Source organism: Nematolebias whitei, chromosome 15, assembly GCF_014905685.2.
Source record: "Nematolebias whitei isolate Nwh7 chromosome 15, NemWhi1, whole genome shotgun sequence".
Lineage (NCBI taxonomy): Eukaryota > Metazoa > Chordata > Actinopteri > Cyprinodontiformes > Rivulidae > Nematolebias > Nematolebias whitei.
The window spans coordinates 12,701,051-12,715,711 of record NC_056512.1 but is presented as its reverse complement, the minus strand read 5'-3'; the positions used below and the strand labels follow the sequence as shown (position 1 = coordinate 12,715,711).

The following is a 14,661-nucleotide window of genomic DNA, read 5'->3' as shown; positions in this document are numbered from 1 at the left end:
GTACATGTATATATATATGTATGTACATGTATATATATATGTATGTATGTACATGTATATATATATGTATGTATGTACATGTATATATATATATATGTATGTACATGTGTATATATATATATATATATATATGTATGTACATGTGTATATATATATATATATGTATGTACATGTGTATATATATATATATATGTATGTACATGTGTATATATATATATATATGTATGTACATGTATATATATATATATATATGTGTGTGTGTAAATGTATGTATGTATGTATGTATACATATGTATGTATATGTATGTATAAGGTGTTTTAATCCCTTCCTGCACTTTTGCAATATTCTAAACAATGTTTCTAAACTCTAAAACTCTAAAAGAGCACAGAATGTCATGATTTCAGCTCCCTGCCTCTGCTCTTTGCCACCTGCAAGCGCTCTTTTTGAAAAACCGCAATAGAGCAATTCTGTGATAAACAAACCGCAAAGTATCGAGGGACTACTGTATTGCTACTTTGCGGTTCATGTATAGTGGCTTTTTTTTAATACGATTGGACATGACACACAACTGGCTGATTGATGGATGAGCCGCACATTCGACATGGAATTTTTATTTAAAATTAATTATTTTAAATTATTTAGCACTTGCTGCACCTTTATGTAGCCCAGATCTCCAGAAAAAGCTTCCACCTGAAGCTTTATACAGCTTATACTGCAGGATAAACTTCCTGCAGCAGCTATCTCTGTGCAGAGTGGAGATGTGGGCGTGGCCAAGATCGCTTGCAGGTGTCAAAGAGCAGAGGAGGCAGAGAGCTGAAATCATGGCATTCTGTGCTCTTTTAGAGTGTTTAGAGTTTAGAAACATTGTTTAAAATATTGCAGGAGTGTTAATATATATATAAATAAATAAATAAATATGTGTATATATATATATATACATATATACATATATACATATATACATATATATATATATATATATATATATATATATATATATATATATATAACAAACTACTTACTACATGTACTACTATTCCTAATTCACGTTTTTTCACTTATTTTGTTGCTTAAGGGTACGGATCTCCTGCGATAAACGAGGGACTACTGCATATGTGTGTGTGTGTGTGTATGTGTGTGTGTGTGTGTGTGTGTGTGTGTGTGTGTGTGTAGGTGGGTGGGTGAGTGGTTAGGTAGTTAGGTAGGGTATGTGTGAGGGAAACATTGTTCAGAGTTTAAATGGCTCACAGAAAGTTAGGCTTCTAATGACTGAACTGATGTCTTTTTTAGTCCGTGTTTACGTTTGATTTTTCAAGATTTTACCATCAATGTTCCACAACAACCTTTGAGATGTCGGAAAACAAACAGATTTTATTCCCCTAAACTTCACTTTTTCTCCAGTTAATGCAGATAAATGTAAGTGTTTTCGTTTTCTTTCCTCCTTGTGTCTCTGGCTCTTCTCTCCAAACATTAACCACTGGATGGATTTAAATTAAACTTTCAGGAAAGTAGATGAACATCTTCAACTCTCAATCCAATTCAAGATGGACACCACAGCTAAGTGACGTTTGCCCACTCAACAAAGGCTATGACTCGGTCATTTCCACTGATGTTGAGCTCAAATTGAATGTGGTAGTAGCTGAGTCATTCACAACATGTACTATGCACTCTGAACACATCGTGCAGTATGATGAGTCTGTGCATTAAGTTATTTCAAGGTTTGACCGAAGTGACTACAACTCTCATTTCTCAGTAGAAGATGATCCTAGCAGACTTGGCTAAATAGACCATCCTAAAACCTGAGGTCCAAGACTAAACAAGTCCAACGGAGTTTACGGTCATGTTGTCTTTTCTCAGCTGCAAGGAGGACATCTGTCATGGTGTCGGGACCCTGCTGGTTTACGTGAAAAGCCTCAAGGGCCTAGCAGCCATCAGAGATGCTGTGTGGGACCTCCTGGCCTCAGACTCTATCAGTCAGCACTGGACCATGGTATGCCAGCAGCTCCTGGGGCGCCCCCTGGCGGTGTGGGATGACTTCCTGCAGCAGCTCTTCCTCCAGCGCCTGCAGGTGGGTCATTCTCTAGCTACAATAATAAAGCAGTTGGACGAATATCAACCATCGGTGAATGGAGTCCATCAGACAGTGGACCTTTGGTCCCCTGTTGATGTACTGAAAGAAGGAATTGGAAATCCCCTTAGTCCATCCTTCCATCCATGTTGTGAATGTGATAACCTGACAAATGAACGAGGTACCCATTTCCATTTTGGTGTGTGGCTGCATGCAGGTGTGAGAAAGCTCTGTCAAAGATTGGGTTGATGCATGGAAAAACAAACTGCAGAACAACTTGTGTGCTGAAAAACGTATCTCACTTGTGTGAATGCTTTAAAATGATTGACACGGTTAAAAAAAAACTGCTTGGCCCTGTGCTCAGGATGCACCTTTGATGACATTTAAAGACATTTAACAATCAACCTTTATCAACAGAAACCAGATGCAGCTTTTCTAACAGACAGAATGAAAGAGCCCCACAGAGAGTGTTCCCTTCAGATCATCTGTGGAGATAATTTATCATACTGTTTACACCTAACAAACAAACAAATGTTATACAGGTGCTGGTCATAAAATTAGAATATCATGAAAAAGTTGATTTATTTCAGTAATTCCATTCAAAAAGTGAAACTTGTATATTATATTCATTCTTTACACACAGCCTGATATATTCCAGATGTTTATTCTTTTAATGTTGATGATTGTAACTGACAACTAATGAAAACTCCAAATTCATTATCTCAGAAAATTAGAATGTTGTGAAAATAATATTGAAGATGTCTGGTGCCACACTCAAATCAATGAATTAACTCAAAACACCTGCAAAGGCCTTTAAATTGTCTCTCTGTCTAGTTCTGTAGGCTACACAATCATGGGGAAGACTGCTGACTTGACAGTTGTCCAAAAGACGACCATTGACACCTTGCACAAGGAGGGCAAGACAGTAAAGGTCATTGATAAAGAGGCTGGCTGTTCACAGAGCTCTGTGTCCAAGCACATTCGTAGAGTGGAGAAGGGAAGGAAAAGATATGGTAGAAAAAAGTGTACAAGCAATAGGGATAACCGCAACCTGGAGAGGATTGTGAAACAAAACCCTTTCCGAAATGTGAGGAAGATTCACAAAGAGTGGACTGCAGCTGGAGTCAGTGCTTCAACAACCACCACGCACAGACATATGCAAGACATGGGTTTCAGCTATCGCATTCCTTGTGTCAAGCCACTCTTGAACAAGAGACGGCATCAGAAGCGTCTCGCCTGGGACTGCTGCTGAGTGGTCCAAAGTTATGTTCGCTGATGAAAGTAAATGTTGCATTTCCTTTGGAAATCAAGGTCCCAGAGTTTGGAGGAAGAGAGGAGAGGCGCATAATCTACATTGCTTGAGGTCCAGTGTCAAATTTCCACAGTCAGTGATGGTTTGGGGGACCATGTCATCTGCTGGTGTTGATCCACTGTGTTTTCTGAGGTCCAAGGTCAACACAGCTGTCTACCAGGAAGTTTTAAAGCACTTTATGCTTCCTGCTGCTGACCAACTTTATGGAGATGCAGATTTCATTTTCCAAAAGGACTTGGCACCTGTACACAGTGCCAAAGCTACCAGTACCTGGTTGAAGGGCCATGGTATCCCTGTTCTTAATTGGCCAGCAAACTCACCTAACCTTAACCCCATAGAAAATCTATGGGGTATTGTGAAGAGGAAGATGTGATACACCAGACCCAACAATTCAGAAGAACTGAAGGCCACTATCAGAGCAACCTTGGCTCTCATAACACCTGAGCAGAGACACAGACTGATCGAATCCATGCCACACCACATCGCTGCAGTAATCCAGGCAAAAGGAGCCACAACTAAGTATTGAGTGCTGTACATGCTCATACTTTTCATGTTCATACTTTTCAGTTGGCCAACATTTCTAAAAATCCTTTTTTTTGGTAAGGCAGCACGGTGGCGTAACTGGTAGAGCTGCTGTCTCTCAGCAAGAAGGTTTTTGATTCAAATCCTGGTTCGGGGGCCTTTCTGGGTGGAGTTTGCATGTTCTCTCCGTGCATGTATGAGTTTTCTCCGGGTACTCCAGTTTCCTCCCACAGACCAAAAACATTCATGTTAGGCTGACTGGTAACTCTAAATTGTCCCTAGGTGTGAGTGAGAGAGTGAATGGTTGTTTGTCTCTGTGCTGCCCTGTGATGGACTTGCGACGTGTCCTGGGTGTACCCTGCTCCTCGCATAGTGATTGGCTGGGCATGGGCACCGGCGACCCCCTTGACCCAAAATGGAAGAGACGGATGGATGGATGGAAGGGTCTTAAATAATATTCTAATTTTCTGAGAAACTGAATTTGGGGTTTTCATTAATTGTGAGTTATAATCATTAACATTAAAATAGCTAAACATTTGAAATATATCAGTCTGTGTGTAATGAATTAATATAATATACAAGTTTCACCTTTTGAGTGGAATTACTGAAATAAATCAACTTTTTCATGATATTCTAATTTTATGACCAGCACCTGTATATGTAACAATAGATCTATAAACACATGCACACCTCTGTAAACATTACATAGATGCACATTTGTCAGAACGGTGCTCAGCTCATGATGATCTACATCCTGCAACTAACAGGACACAAAGGGACAGTTCTGGAGAAGTTTGGTGATCAGTTTAGCTCGTAGGCCATCCATCATTACCTTCATGCTCCGTAACATCTCTTCGTTAACATCTGTAGCATTTTGATGCAGCCGATGGTGCCACCCTCCTCGCTCAGTCCTGGAAAACTAATTTTCAGTAACAGGAAGTGATGTAATTGGGGAACAAAGCATTGCTACAATGGCTAACACAGACAGCAGAGAAGAATCTGAAGTTTCTTTAGAGTATTTTGAGAATCAGAGAGACGAAGAGTCAGAGTTCAAATAATATTGTTTCAATAAACGAAAACCAGGAAGTTCTCCTTTGATGTTACTTCCTGTCTCTTTGCGGCCGCACCATTCATTCAACCTTTATTTAGACAGGTAAATCCCATTGAGCCTCGAGGACTCATTTACAAGAGAGACCTGATTTCAACAAAGAATGATGACAACAATGGACAACAGCGACAACAATAAACAGTTATAAAAAGTCATACTCCAGTTTTTTGCGTATTTTTTGCGGCCGCACCAAGTTAAAAAGAAAATATGACAATTATGCGACAAAATCTGTAAAATCATATTTTATGCTACAGGTAAATTACTTGAATTTGGATGTTTTATGACTGAAGAAGTCTTTTGGAGAAAAGACAAAACGTTTCAACAAGAATCCGTCCAGAGAACCTGGCTCATCCTTGTTAGATATTCAGATGTTTTCTTCTACTTTTGTCTTAGTAGGACCTGCATGTGACAGGAACTTTAAAGACGTTTTAAACATGGCGTGCTGTAAGAATAAGGTCCGTTCTTTAGAGTGATCAGGCCTCCTGTAGCTCCAAGCTGGTTGCAAAATTTTCTTGTCAGAGGCTTTGAGTTGTTTTCAAACCAAAGTGATTTAAAATGAGTGCTTTGGTTTTCTTCTACAAACTGGATTCCAAAAAAGTTGGGACACTAAACAAATTGTAAATAAAAACTGAATGCAATGATGTGGAGATGGCAAATGTCAATATTTTATTCGTAATATAACATAGATGACAGATCAAAAGTTTAATCTGAGTAAATGTAACATTTTAAAGGAAAAATATGTTGATTCAAAATTTCACAGTGTCAACAAATCCCAAAAAAGTTGGGACAAGTAGCAATAAGTGGCTGGAAAAAGGAAATTGAGCATATAACAAACAGCTGGAAGACCAATTAACACTACTTAGGTCAATTGCCAACATGATTGGTATAAAAAAAGCTTCTCAGAGTGTCAGTGTCTCTCAGAAGCCAAGATGGTAAGAGGATCACCAATTCTACCATTGTTGCACAGAAAGATAGTGCGGCAATACCAGAATGGTGTTACCCAGCGTAAAATAGCAAAGACTTTTAAGTTATCATCATCAACCATGCATAACATCATCAAAAGATTCAGAGAATCTGGAACAATCGCTGTGCGTAAGTGTCTAGGCTATAAAACTCTACTGGATGCTCGTGATCTCTAGGCCCGTAAACATCACTGCACCTCAAACAGAAATGCCACTGTCAAGGAAATAACAGAATGGGCTCAGGAATACTTCCAGAAAGCATTGTCAGTGAACACAATCCACCGTGCCATCCACCGTTGCCAGCTGAAACTCTACAGTGCAAAGAGGAAGCCATTTCTAAGCAAGCTCCACAAGCTCAGACGTTTGCACTGGGCCAGGGGTCATTTAAAATGGAGTGTGGCAAAATGGAAGACTGTTCTGTGGTCAGATGAGTCACTATTTGAAGTTCTTTATGGAACACTGGGACACCATGTCATCCGGACCAGAGAGGGCAAGGATAGCCCAAGTTGTTATCAATGCTCCGTTCAGAAGCCTGCATCACTGATGGTATGGGGTTGCATGAGCGCTTGTGGCATGGGCAGCTTGCATATCTGGAAAGGCACCATTAATGCAGAGAACTATGTTCAGGTTCTAGAACAACATATGCTCCCATCTAGATGTCATCTCTTTCAGGGAAGACCCTGCATTTTTCAACACGATAATGCCAGACCACATTCTGCAGCAATCACAACAACATGGATACGTAGGAGAAGGATCCGGGTACAGAAATGGCCAGCCTGCAGTCCAGATCTTTCACCTATAGAGAACATTTGGCGCATTATAAAGAGGAAGGTGCGACAAAGAAGGCCCAAGACGATTGAACAGTTAGAGGCCTGTATTAGACATGAATGGAAGAGCATTCCTATTTCTAAACTTGAGAAACTGGTCTCCTCTGTCCCCAGACGTCTGTTGAGTGTTGTAAGAAGAAGGGGGGATGCCACACCGTGGTAAAAATGGACTTGTCCCAACTTTTTTGGGATTTGTTGACGCCATGAAATTTGGAAACAACAGATTTTTCCCTTAAAATGATACATTCTCTCAGTTTAAACTTTTGACTTTTGATTTGTGTTCTACTCTGAATAAAATATTAGATGCTGGCACCTCCACCTCATTGCATTCAGTTTTTATTCACAATTTGTTTAGTGTCCCAACTTTTTTGTAATCCGGTTTGTACAAAGAAGGATTGTCCGGGCCACACCAAACCAACAAACAAAAACCCACCTGGGTGAATACACTGCCAACCGTTGGTTGTTGGAAGATTAAAACCTTCTGCTTTTCAATCAGCCGTAGCATTTTATTCATTTTCTTTGGTTGGAAAACCTTCTGCCTTGTGATCCCTGGCTGAGAGGCACAGTGGAAGATGATCCGTTTTATGATTTCTAAGAGTTCTTTCGTTCCGTTCCCCAAGGCCATCACCAAGGAAGAAACTGAAGCCATCGCAGCAAGTTCTGTCCAGCTCCTGACATCGGCTGTTAAAGATCTGGAGGACCACCTCTCTAGTACCAGTCCCAGTTCCAGCCGCGGAGCCCTCTATGAGGTGGATGTGGCCTCATTTTTATGGTCGGAGACTCCAGGGGACCTGCTGAGCGACGCAGCCTGGGTCAGTGTGGCCCAGCGGGGTCTTCAGCAGCAGAGGAGTGGCCTGGCCATGAAGACACAGGCACTTACACCTTGTGTTCAGAACTTCTGCTCCTCCTTGGATGCAAAGCTGAAGAACAGACTGGATGACTTGCAGCACTACCTGCCCTCCCAGGACACAGGTAGGACTATCTCACCAAACCAAAGTTTTTAGAACAAACCCATCCTGTTCACATTCATTTAACCCTTTGATGATGCAAACTCCCCGGCAGCGTAGAAACTAAAAGATATAAAAAAAAGTCTTTACTTCAGTTAAAAGTCCAGGTTTTTGTGATATAAAAATATGAACCATGAGGACCACATTAAATGGACTGAATGGACAAATTGATGGACTGGAGACCTGTCCAGGTGTCTCTGTGATGGACTGAGACCTGCCCAGCTTGTCCCTTTGATGGACTGGAGACCTGTCCCGGTGGCTGTGATGGACTGCAGGTCTGTCCAGGTGTCTTTGATGGACTGCAGACCTGTCCAGGTGTCCCCTGCCTCTCACACAGTGACTGCTGGATATGGTCACCATTGACTCTCACAACCCAGAAAGGATGTAAAGACCACAACTGATGTGGATCATGTGGTTCTGTTGGTCTATGGGCTTGACCTTTAGCATGCACTGGGGTGGTTCACAGCTCTGGGAACAGTGTCAGTTTCTCTAATGGCCCTTTTCCATTGTAAGACCTGGCCGGCTAGGTCGGCTCAGCCCAGGTTCTGCATCTTTGCATTAATTGGTCTGGCCCACTTCCAGCTCTGTTTTTGGAACCCATAGGCCTAGGGTTCCATGCAAGCCAACTAGTGCCGATCATCAGACATCAGCTGACTGCATGCCATTAATCAGTTCACTGCCCTGGTTGTACTCGCAGCTTCAAACAACTACAAACAAGCTCATTAGCTAGCATTAGCTTCCCTTCTTGCATGGTCTTGGACATGAAACTGCTATTTGGTCTTGAACACTCACATGTATCTTTCTGTCTCTTCTAGAAGCATGCAGCTTTCTCTGCCTCTGCTTTATCTTGTTTTTGATGAGAGAAAGTTGAACAATCGCAGGAGATCCATGCTTTTCATTGTTGCGTGTTGCAAGAAATGACTTCTTGTGAGCCTTGAGCATTCTTGCTATGACAATCTTGCCCACTTACAAAACCAACCATGGCTGTGCAGAGTCAGGGAAGACCTGACCGGAGCCAGGCTGGACCTTACACTGCAACAATGTCATTAGTCTGAGGCCATGGTTTTCCACCGGAAACTGATCAGGAGAGAGTCTTTGCCTCATGTGGAGTTTAAATATCTGGGTCTTGTTCACGAGGTGCTGGCACCTCCACCTCATTGCATTTGAGTCCAGTTGGACTTGGATGGAGCAAGAGATGGATTGATGGATCTGGGCCTCATCCTCAATAATGAGGGAGTTGTTTTGGTTAGTTGTGATGAAGATAGAAATGAGTCCAAAGGCAAAGCTCTGGATTTACTGGTCTGTCTACATTCCAACCCTCATCAGTGGTCAGGAGGTTTGGATCAGGACTGAAAGAACCAGATTCTGGATCCAAGCAGCCAAAATGAGCTTCCTTCGTAGTGTGTCTGGGCTCAAGCTTAGAGATAGGATAAGAATAGGGCAAAAATAAATGTGCGATATGAAGTTGATAGTGTAAAAGACAAGTTATTGTGTATTGTGGTGGCATCTATGAAACATGGATGATTACATTACTAACTGCCATCTTCCATTCTTTACTCTGCAGGATCCGACTCCACCACAGTCACGGTGTTGTCCTCTGGGTCTTCTGATGCCTCGTCATCATCATTTAACCGCTTCACAGATTCTCCGGCGGTGGAGGAAGCTTTGCGGGATGGCTGCGTTGTCTGTGTTCGCCACATCCTGGCCACCATCCGCTCTGAGTTGGACTCTGCCCCCACTCACCTTAGCTCTGTTCTGTTCATGGCCAGGCTGTGCCAGTCTGTGGGGGAGCTCTGCCCCAACCTGAAGAATTGCATCCTGGGAAGACAGAGCAGGGTTGAAGCCTTGGCCAAAGGGATGCCCCGGCAGGGCAAGAAGCTGGGCAAAGCCAGGGTCACTGCGGAGGTCAGCCCTGCACAGGCTGAGTGGGCAGGGCTGAAGGAGGAGCTTCTCAGCTGCAGCATGGACGCATACCGCATTTGGAGCTCCGCCCTTGCCAAAGTCAGAACCAATCACCATCACATACTTACCTGTGAAACTGGGTTTTATATTTGTTGCTTAACGGGGGCCTTTTCTGTCCACCAATCATGCTGGTTCACTGCATTGCAGGGGCTGATGGGTAAGTTTGGTGCAGCGCTGCATGCGGAGTCTGCCGGTGAAATCCTGACCACTGCAACAAACTGGGAGGATCTAGAGATCCAAGAAGAAGCTGAATCTGGGAGTAGGGTCACGTCCAAAATCCGTCTTCCGGTGCAGGTCAGTGACCTTCTCAGACCCAGACTCAACATGGAACTCTGGTTCCACCTTCATGAAACATTTATCTATTCTGTCTTCTGCAGCCGTCCTGGTTTGTGCAGTCTCTGCTCTTCCAGCTCTGCTTGGAGACAAACAGAGTAGGGGGCCACGCCCTTCCACGGCCCACCCTGCAGGAGCTGCTGCAGGCCTGTCTCATTCAAGCTCTGGACCAGTACTATAGTCTCACAAAGCAGGACCAGACCCGGGTAACCACCACATCTACCAGCACTGACATCATGAAGTCACCCAGTGACTGAATTTATTAAATAAATAATATGAAGGATGCAAAAGTGAGACAATTCTTCCTCTGCTTCGATCAGGAGGGGGTCTTCCCCCTGTCCCAGAATCGAGCCCTGCAGTTGTTGTTTGACCTTCGTTACCTCAGCGCCTCACTGAGCAGCAGGCTGGAGGAGGGCCGGAGCTCACGCTCACATCAGGACCCCAGGTAGGAATCCAGATCCGGCAACGCGTGACGCACGGAGCTACGAGAGAGGTTAATGCTGACTCAGCACCTCCTGAGTTTTTCTAAATAACTATGGCATACTTTCATTTATGAAAGCATTTTTAATTTATCTAAACATTCAGCTCAATGAGGAATAGTGTTCTATGAATTTTAGTTTTTCAAACATTTCAAAATATTTAACTTTATTTAAAGAATCTTCACCATAGAAAAACAGATCTCTTCAGTTCAAAATTGTTGTTCTCTTTAAAATCAGCTTTAGAAAACTGGCTCTGATTTTGTTTTATGCTACTTTTAGCCTTTAGCTACCATTTCCCTCTATTAGCAGTTAGTTATCAGTCTGCTTTATTAGCTACAATTGAGCAAGTTTTGCTAATGTTGCTAGTAATTTGCAAAATCTTGCCACTGTCCCATTTTTATCTTTTAGCTATAGTCCTGCTGATTTTTAACTCTAGTCGTCTTTGAGCTAAATTTATCCCTTTTAACTTCAACAAATTTCAACTAAATTTGTTTTAAGGTAGTATTTTATTTCTTGTGTATAAAGTGTCTTTGAGCTCCTTGAAAATAAATATTTTTCAAATTAATAACTAGGACTGCTCAGTTATGGAAAAATTATCATCTTGATTATTTTAATTTGTATTATTATCAGAATTAATGAAAACAATTCATTTGAATAAGGAAACATTGCAGTTTTGGGACTTCAAAGAGTAATTAGCCTTTAAGGTGAACTCATCCTGGACAATTTTCTGTACCGCATCAAATGTATAAAATAATTAAAACAAATAAAATCAGCCATATTGTGCTCTTTTTAATTTAGGCTGTATAAAATCAGAAAGTTTCCCCACCAATGTTTTTAAACTTCTTTTTACATAACATTGTCACTTTTTTCCCACCATGTTTTATTCTACTGTATATTCTTTTCACCAAAACATTCTACCATATGTTGAATTATTACATTTTTAATAAATAAATGGCAAAATAACCTAAATTTCGTGATTATTAACAAACTTCAGCAAAAAATATAATAACGTTTTAGATCAATAGCACATTTATTGATTCAATACAGTGCATACAATGTTTTTGTAAGATAAATTCAAAAAAGTTCAAGACAAAAACTGTAAGATAATTATATATATATTTTAGTAAAATAAAACTGCTTCATAGAGAAACCTAAAATTCACACTACATCTTGATATTATTAGTGCAAAAAACATGTTTTACAACTGTTGTCATATAACCCCTTACTGAGGTGATGATCATCAGTAAGTTATGGGTGGTGATGGTGATGTTGAGTTGATGGAGTGATGGTGATGATGTTAGTGATGACAGTGGTGATGATGATGATTCAAGGATTCAAGGCTCTTTATTGTCATTCACATCACATGTGGTACATGAGGTGGAACAAAACTATGTACACAGAGTCCCAGTTACATCCAACAAAAACACAAATGGTAAAGAAAAACAGTAATAACATCTAAAATATGCACTAAGAAATACGCTAAACTAAGAATACACTAAGCACTAAAAGTACAAAACAATGCACCAAACAACAACAGCAGCACAAACATGAGTCTCTATGAGAAGATGAGGACGAATGAACACAGCTACCTGAAATAAATCTGCAACATGAGATCAGCATCACGGACAGTCAGCAGCACATATCAACAACCAAGTGGCATTACAGTGACTTTTTCACAGTAATTTTCACATTGATAATCCTGACTAGGGATAAGTCTAACAGCTTCAGGGTAGAAGCTGTTTCTCAGCCTAGTGATTCTACACTTAATGCTCCTAAACCGTCTGCCTCAGGGGAGTGGGGCAAAAAGTGTGTGCGCTGGGTGAGTGGGGTCCTTCCTGATGCAGGTGGCCCTCTTCCTGCATCTGGAGCTGTAGATGTCTGTGAAGATGGGGAGGCTGACTCCAACAGTCTTCTGTGCAGCTTTCACCACTCTCTGCAAAGCTTTTCTTTCGTGTGCAGCCTCCATGCCACACATCGATGCTGAATCACAGGATGCTCTCCACTCCATATCTGTAGAAGGAAGACTGAGGTTGATGGAATGATGATGTTGATGGAATGATATTGAGGTTAGTGATGATGAAGGTGATGGCCATCCCTCCCCCCCTTCTGGGGGGAGGGGAGGGGATACCCTGAGGCTGTTGGACTCATGAATCTCTAACTAGAATAATCATTGTGAAAAATCACATCATGTTGCTGCTGATCTGTTTCTTGTTGCTGTGTTCATTCGTGCTCATCTGCTCACACAGACTCATGTTCGTGCTGCTGTTCGACGTAATGTTTTTATGCTATTAGTGCTTAGTGTATTCATTCAACCTTTATTTAGACAGGTGTTTTTCTTAGTTCATATCTTAGATCTTATTACCGTTTTTCTTTTACATTTTATTGTTTGATGTCATTGGGACCCTGTGTACGTAATCTCGTTCCACCACATGTACCACATGAGATGCGAATGACAAATAAATCTCTCTGACTCTGAAAATAAAGCTACACACTTATATCTTAAAGTTAGTGTTATATGGATCCTAGTTTAACTCACCACGATGCATGTATTAAGTTGCAGCAACGTTAACAAATGTAAACTTACCAGCTGAAATCCCAGACACAACGCCATCCTTGATATGAAGTAGAGTTTGGTCATGGAGATTTTGAATCAGGCTGTTAAGGCTCGGTAACACCCACAGGCTGACTTAAATCCTGAGAGGAGGATGGCTGCGGTCCTCTCTCCATACAGTCAAACACGGAGCAACTTTATGCTTTTAGAATGATTCAGTGCACGGTCAGGTGCTGCATGGCTTGCCTTAGAAACCACGTGAATCCTGTCTGTCGGCGTAACCACGTATGCGTTTTTCCTGGTTTTTCCTGCGTTGCAGCACTGGCATTTGCTATAACTTTACATGTGGTTGAAACCACGTGTAACATTACAGCCAGTCACCGAAACTTGACACCAAAATACGAGGCATATTTTGATACATATACCGACCACTTCGGTCGGTACCATAAAAGAACCAAAGTTTAGCACTCAGCCCTAGACTCATCACTGCCTTAAGGCTCTGGATGTTGTGGGGCCTTGCATAATTGCGTGGACATCAGGGGCAGTAGCACTGGATTGGCACACTGATGTTGTGGTTTACTGGAGGGTGTGCTCCAATTATAGAGACATCACTCTCCTTATCCTTCCTGGTAAAGTCTATTCAGGGGTCCTGAAGAAGTGAGTCTCGTTGGTTGCCCCTCAGATCCAGGAGGAACAATGCTGGTTCTGTCCTGGCCGTGGCACACTGGATCAGCTCTTTACCCTTAGTAGGGTCATCGAGGGGTCATGGGAGTTTGCCCATGCAGTCTAGATGTGTTTTTTTTTTTTTTGGAGAAGGCTTTAAACCATGGGTGTCAAACTCCAGGCCTCGAGGGAATCCTGCAACTTTTAGATGTGTCTCTGATGCCACACAGCTGAATCAAATAAGGAGGTCATTAGTCAAGTCAGATTTATTTATAGAGCACATTTAAAACGCACAACTGTCACAACATCAAATAAAAAGTAACAAGATATATTTACAGCACATGGAATAAAAATATAAAACAGAAAACATAATTAGAAACAATGAAATGCTAAATCAGATATGATGACCTTGTGTTAAATAGGAATAATAATAAAAGCATAAACGGAATCAGAATCATTGAAAAACTAAATCTAAATCCGATCACCCTGTGTTAAATATCAATGATTATAGGTGAGTTTTTAGGAGAGCTTTAAAAGCAGAGACTGAGGTGGCCTGTCAAATGTTGATGGGCAGATTGTTCCAGAGTTTAGGGCCCACGACTGAAAATGCTAGATCTCCTCTGAGCTTCAGCCTGGTTTTTGGTACGGCCAAAAGCAGCTGGTCTGATCATCTCAAAGCATCTGACTTCCAATAAGATGGCGCCCGTGTACATGGCTTGCAATCCACCTCTGCTGATGGTGTTCGGATTATTTTTGTTTTTTGCATTTCTCATCTGTGACATCAACTCTCTGCTGGTATATGACAGACAACAACTTTTGGATCTTCGTTTTTCTGTCACTGAAGTCACTTATTTGGACCATTATCA

The 14,661-nt window shown here is 41.6% G+C and overlaps 1 protein-coding gene across 1 annotated transcript in view; it reads left to right on the top strand.

Moving 5' to 3' along the window:
• Window positions 1-14,661, top strand: part of cog1 (component of oligomeric golgi complex 1) — a 45,780-nt gene that overhangs the window by 10,872 nt on the left and 20,247 nt on the right. The window contains exons 6-11 of the mRNA XM_037689380.1: window positions 1,859-2,069; window positions 7,421-7,772; window positions 9,372-9,808; window positions 9,917-10,063; window positions 10,147-10,308; window positions 10,423-10,547. Of these exons, the coding sequence (XP_037545308.1) occupies window positions 1,859-2,069; window positions 7,421-7,772; window positions 9,372-9,808; window positions 9,917-10,063; window positions 10,147-10,308; window positions 10,423-10,547 (1,434 nt within the window). The remainder of the gene's footprint in view (window positions 1-1,858; window positions 2,070-7,420; window positions 7,773-9,371; window positions 9,809-9,916; window positions 10,064-10,146; window positions 10,309-10,422; window positions 10,548-14,661) is intronic.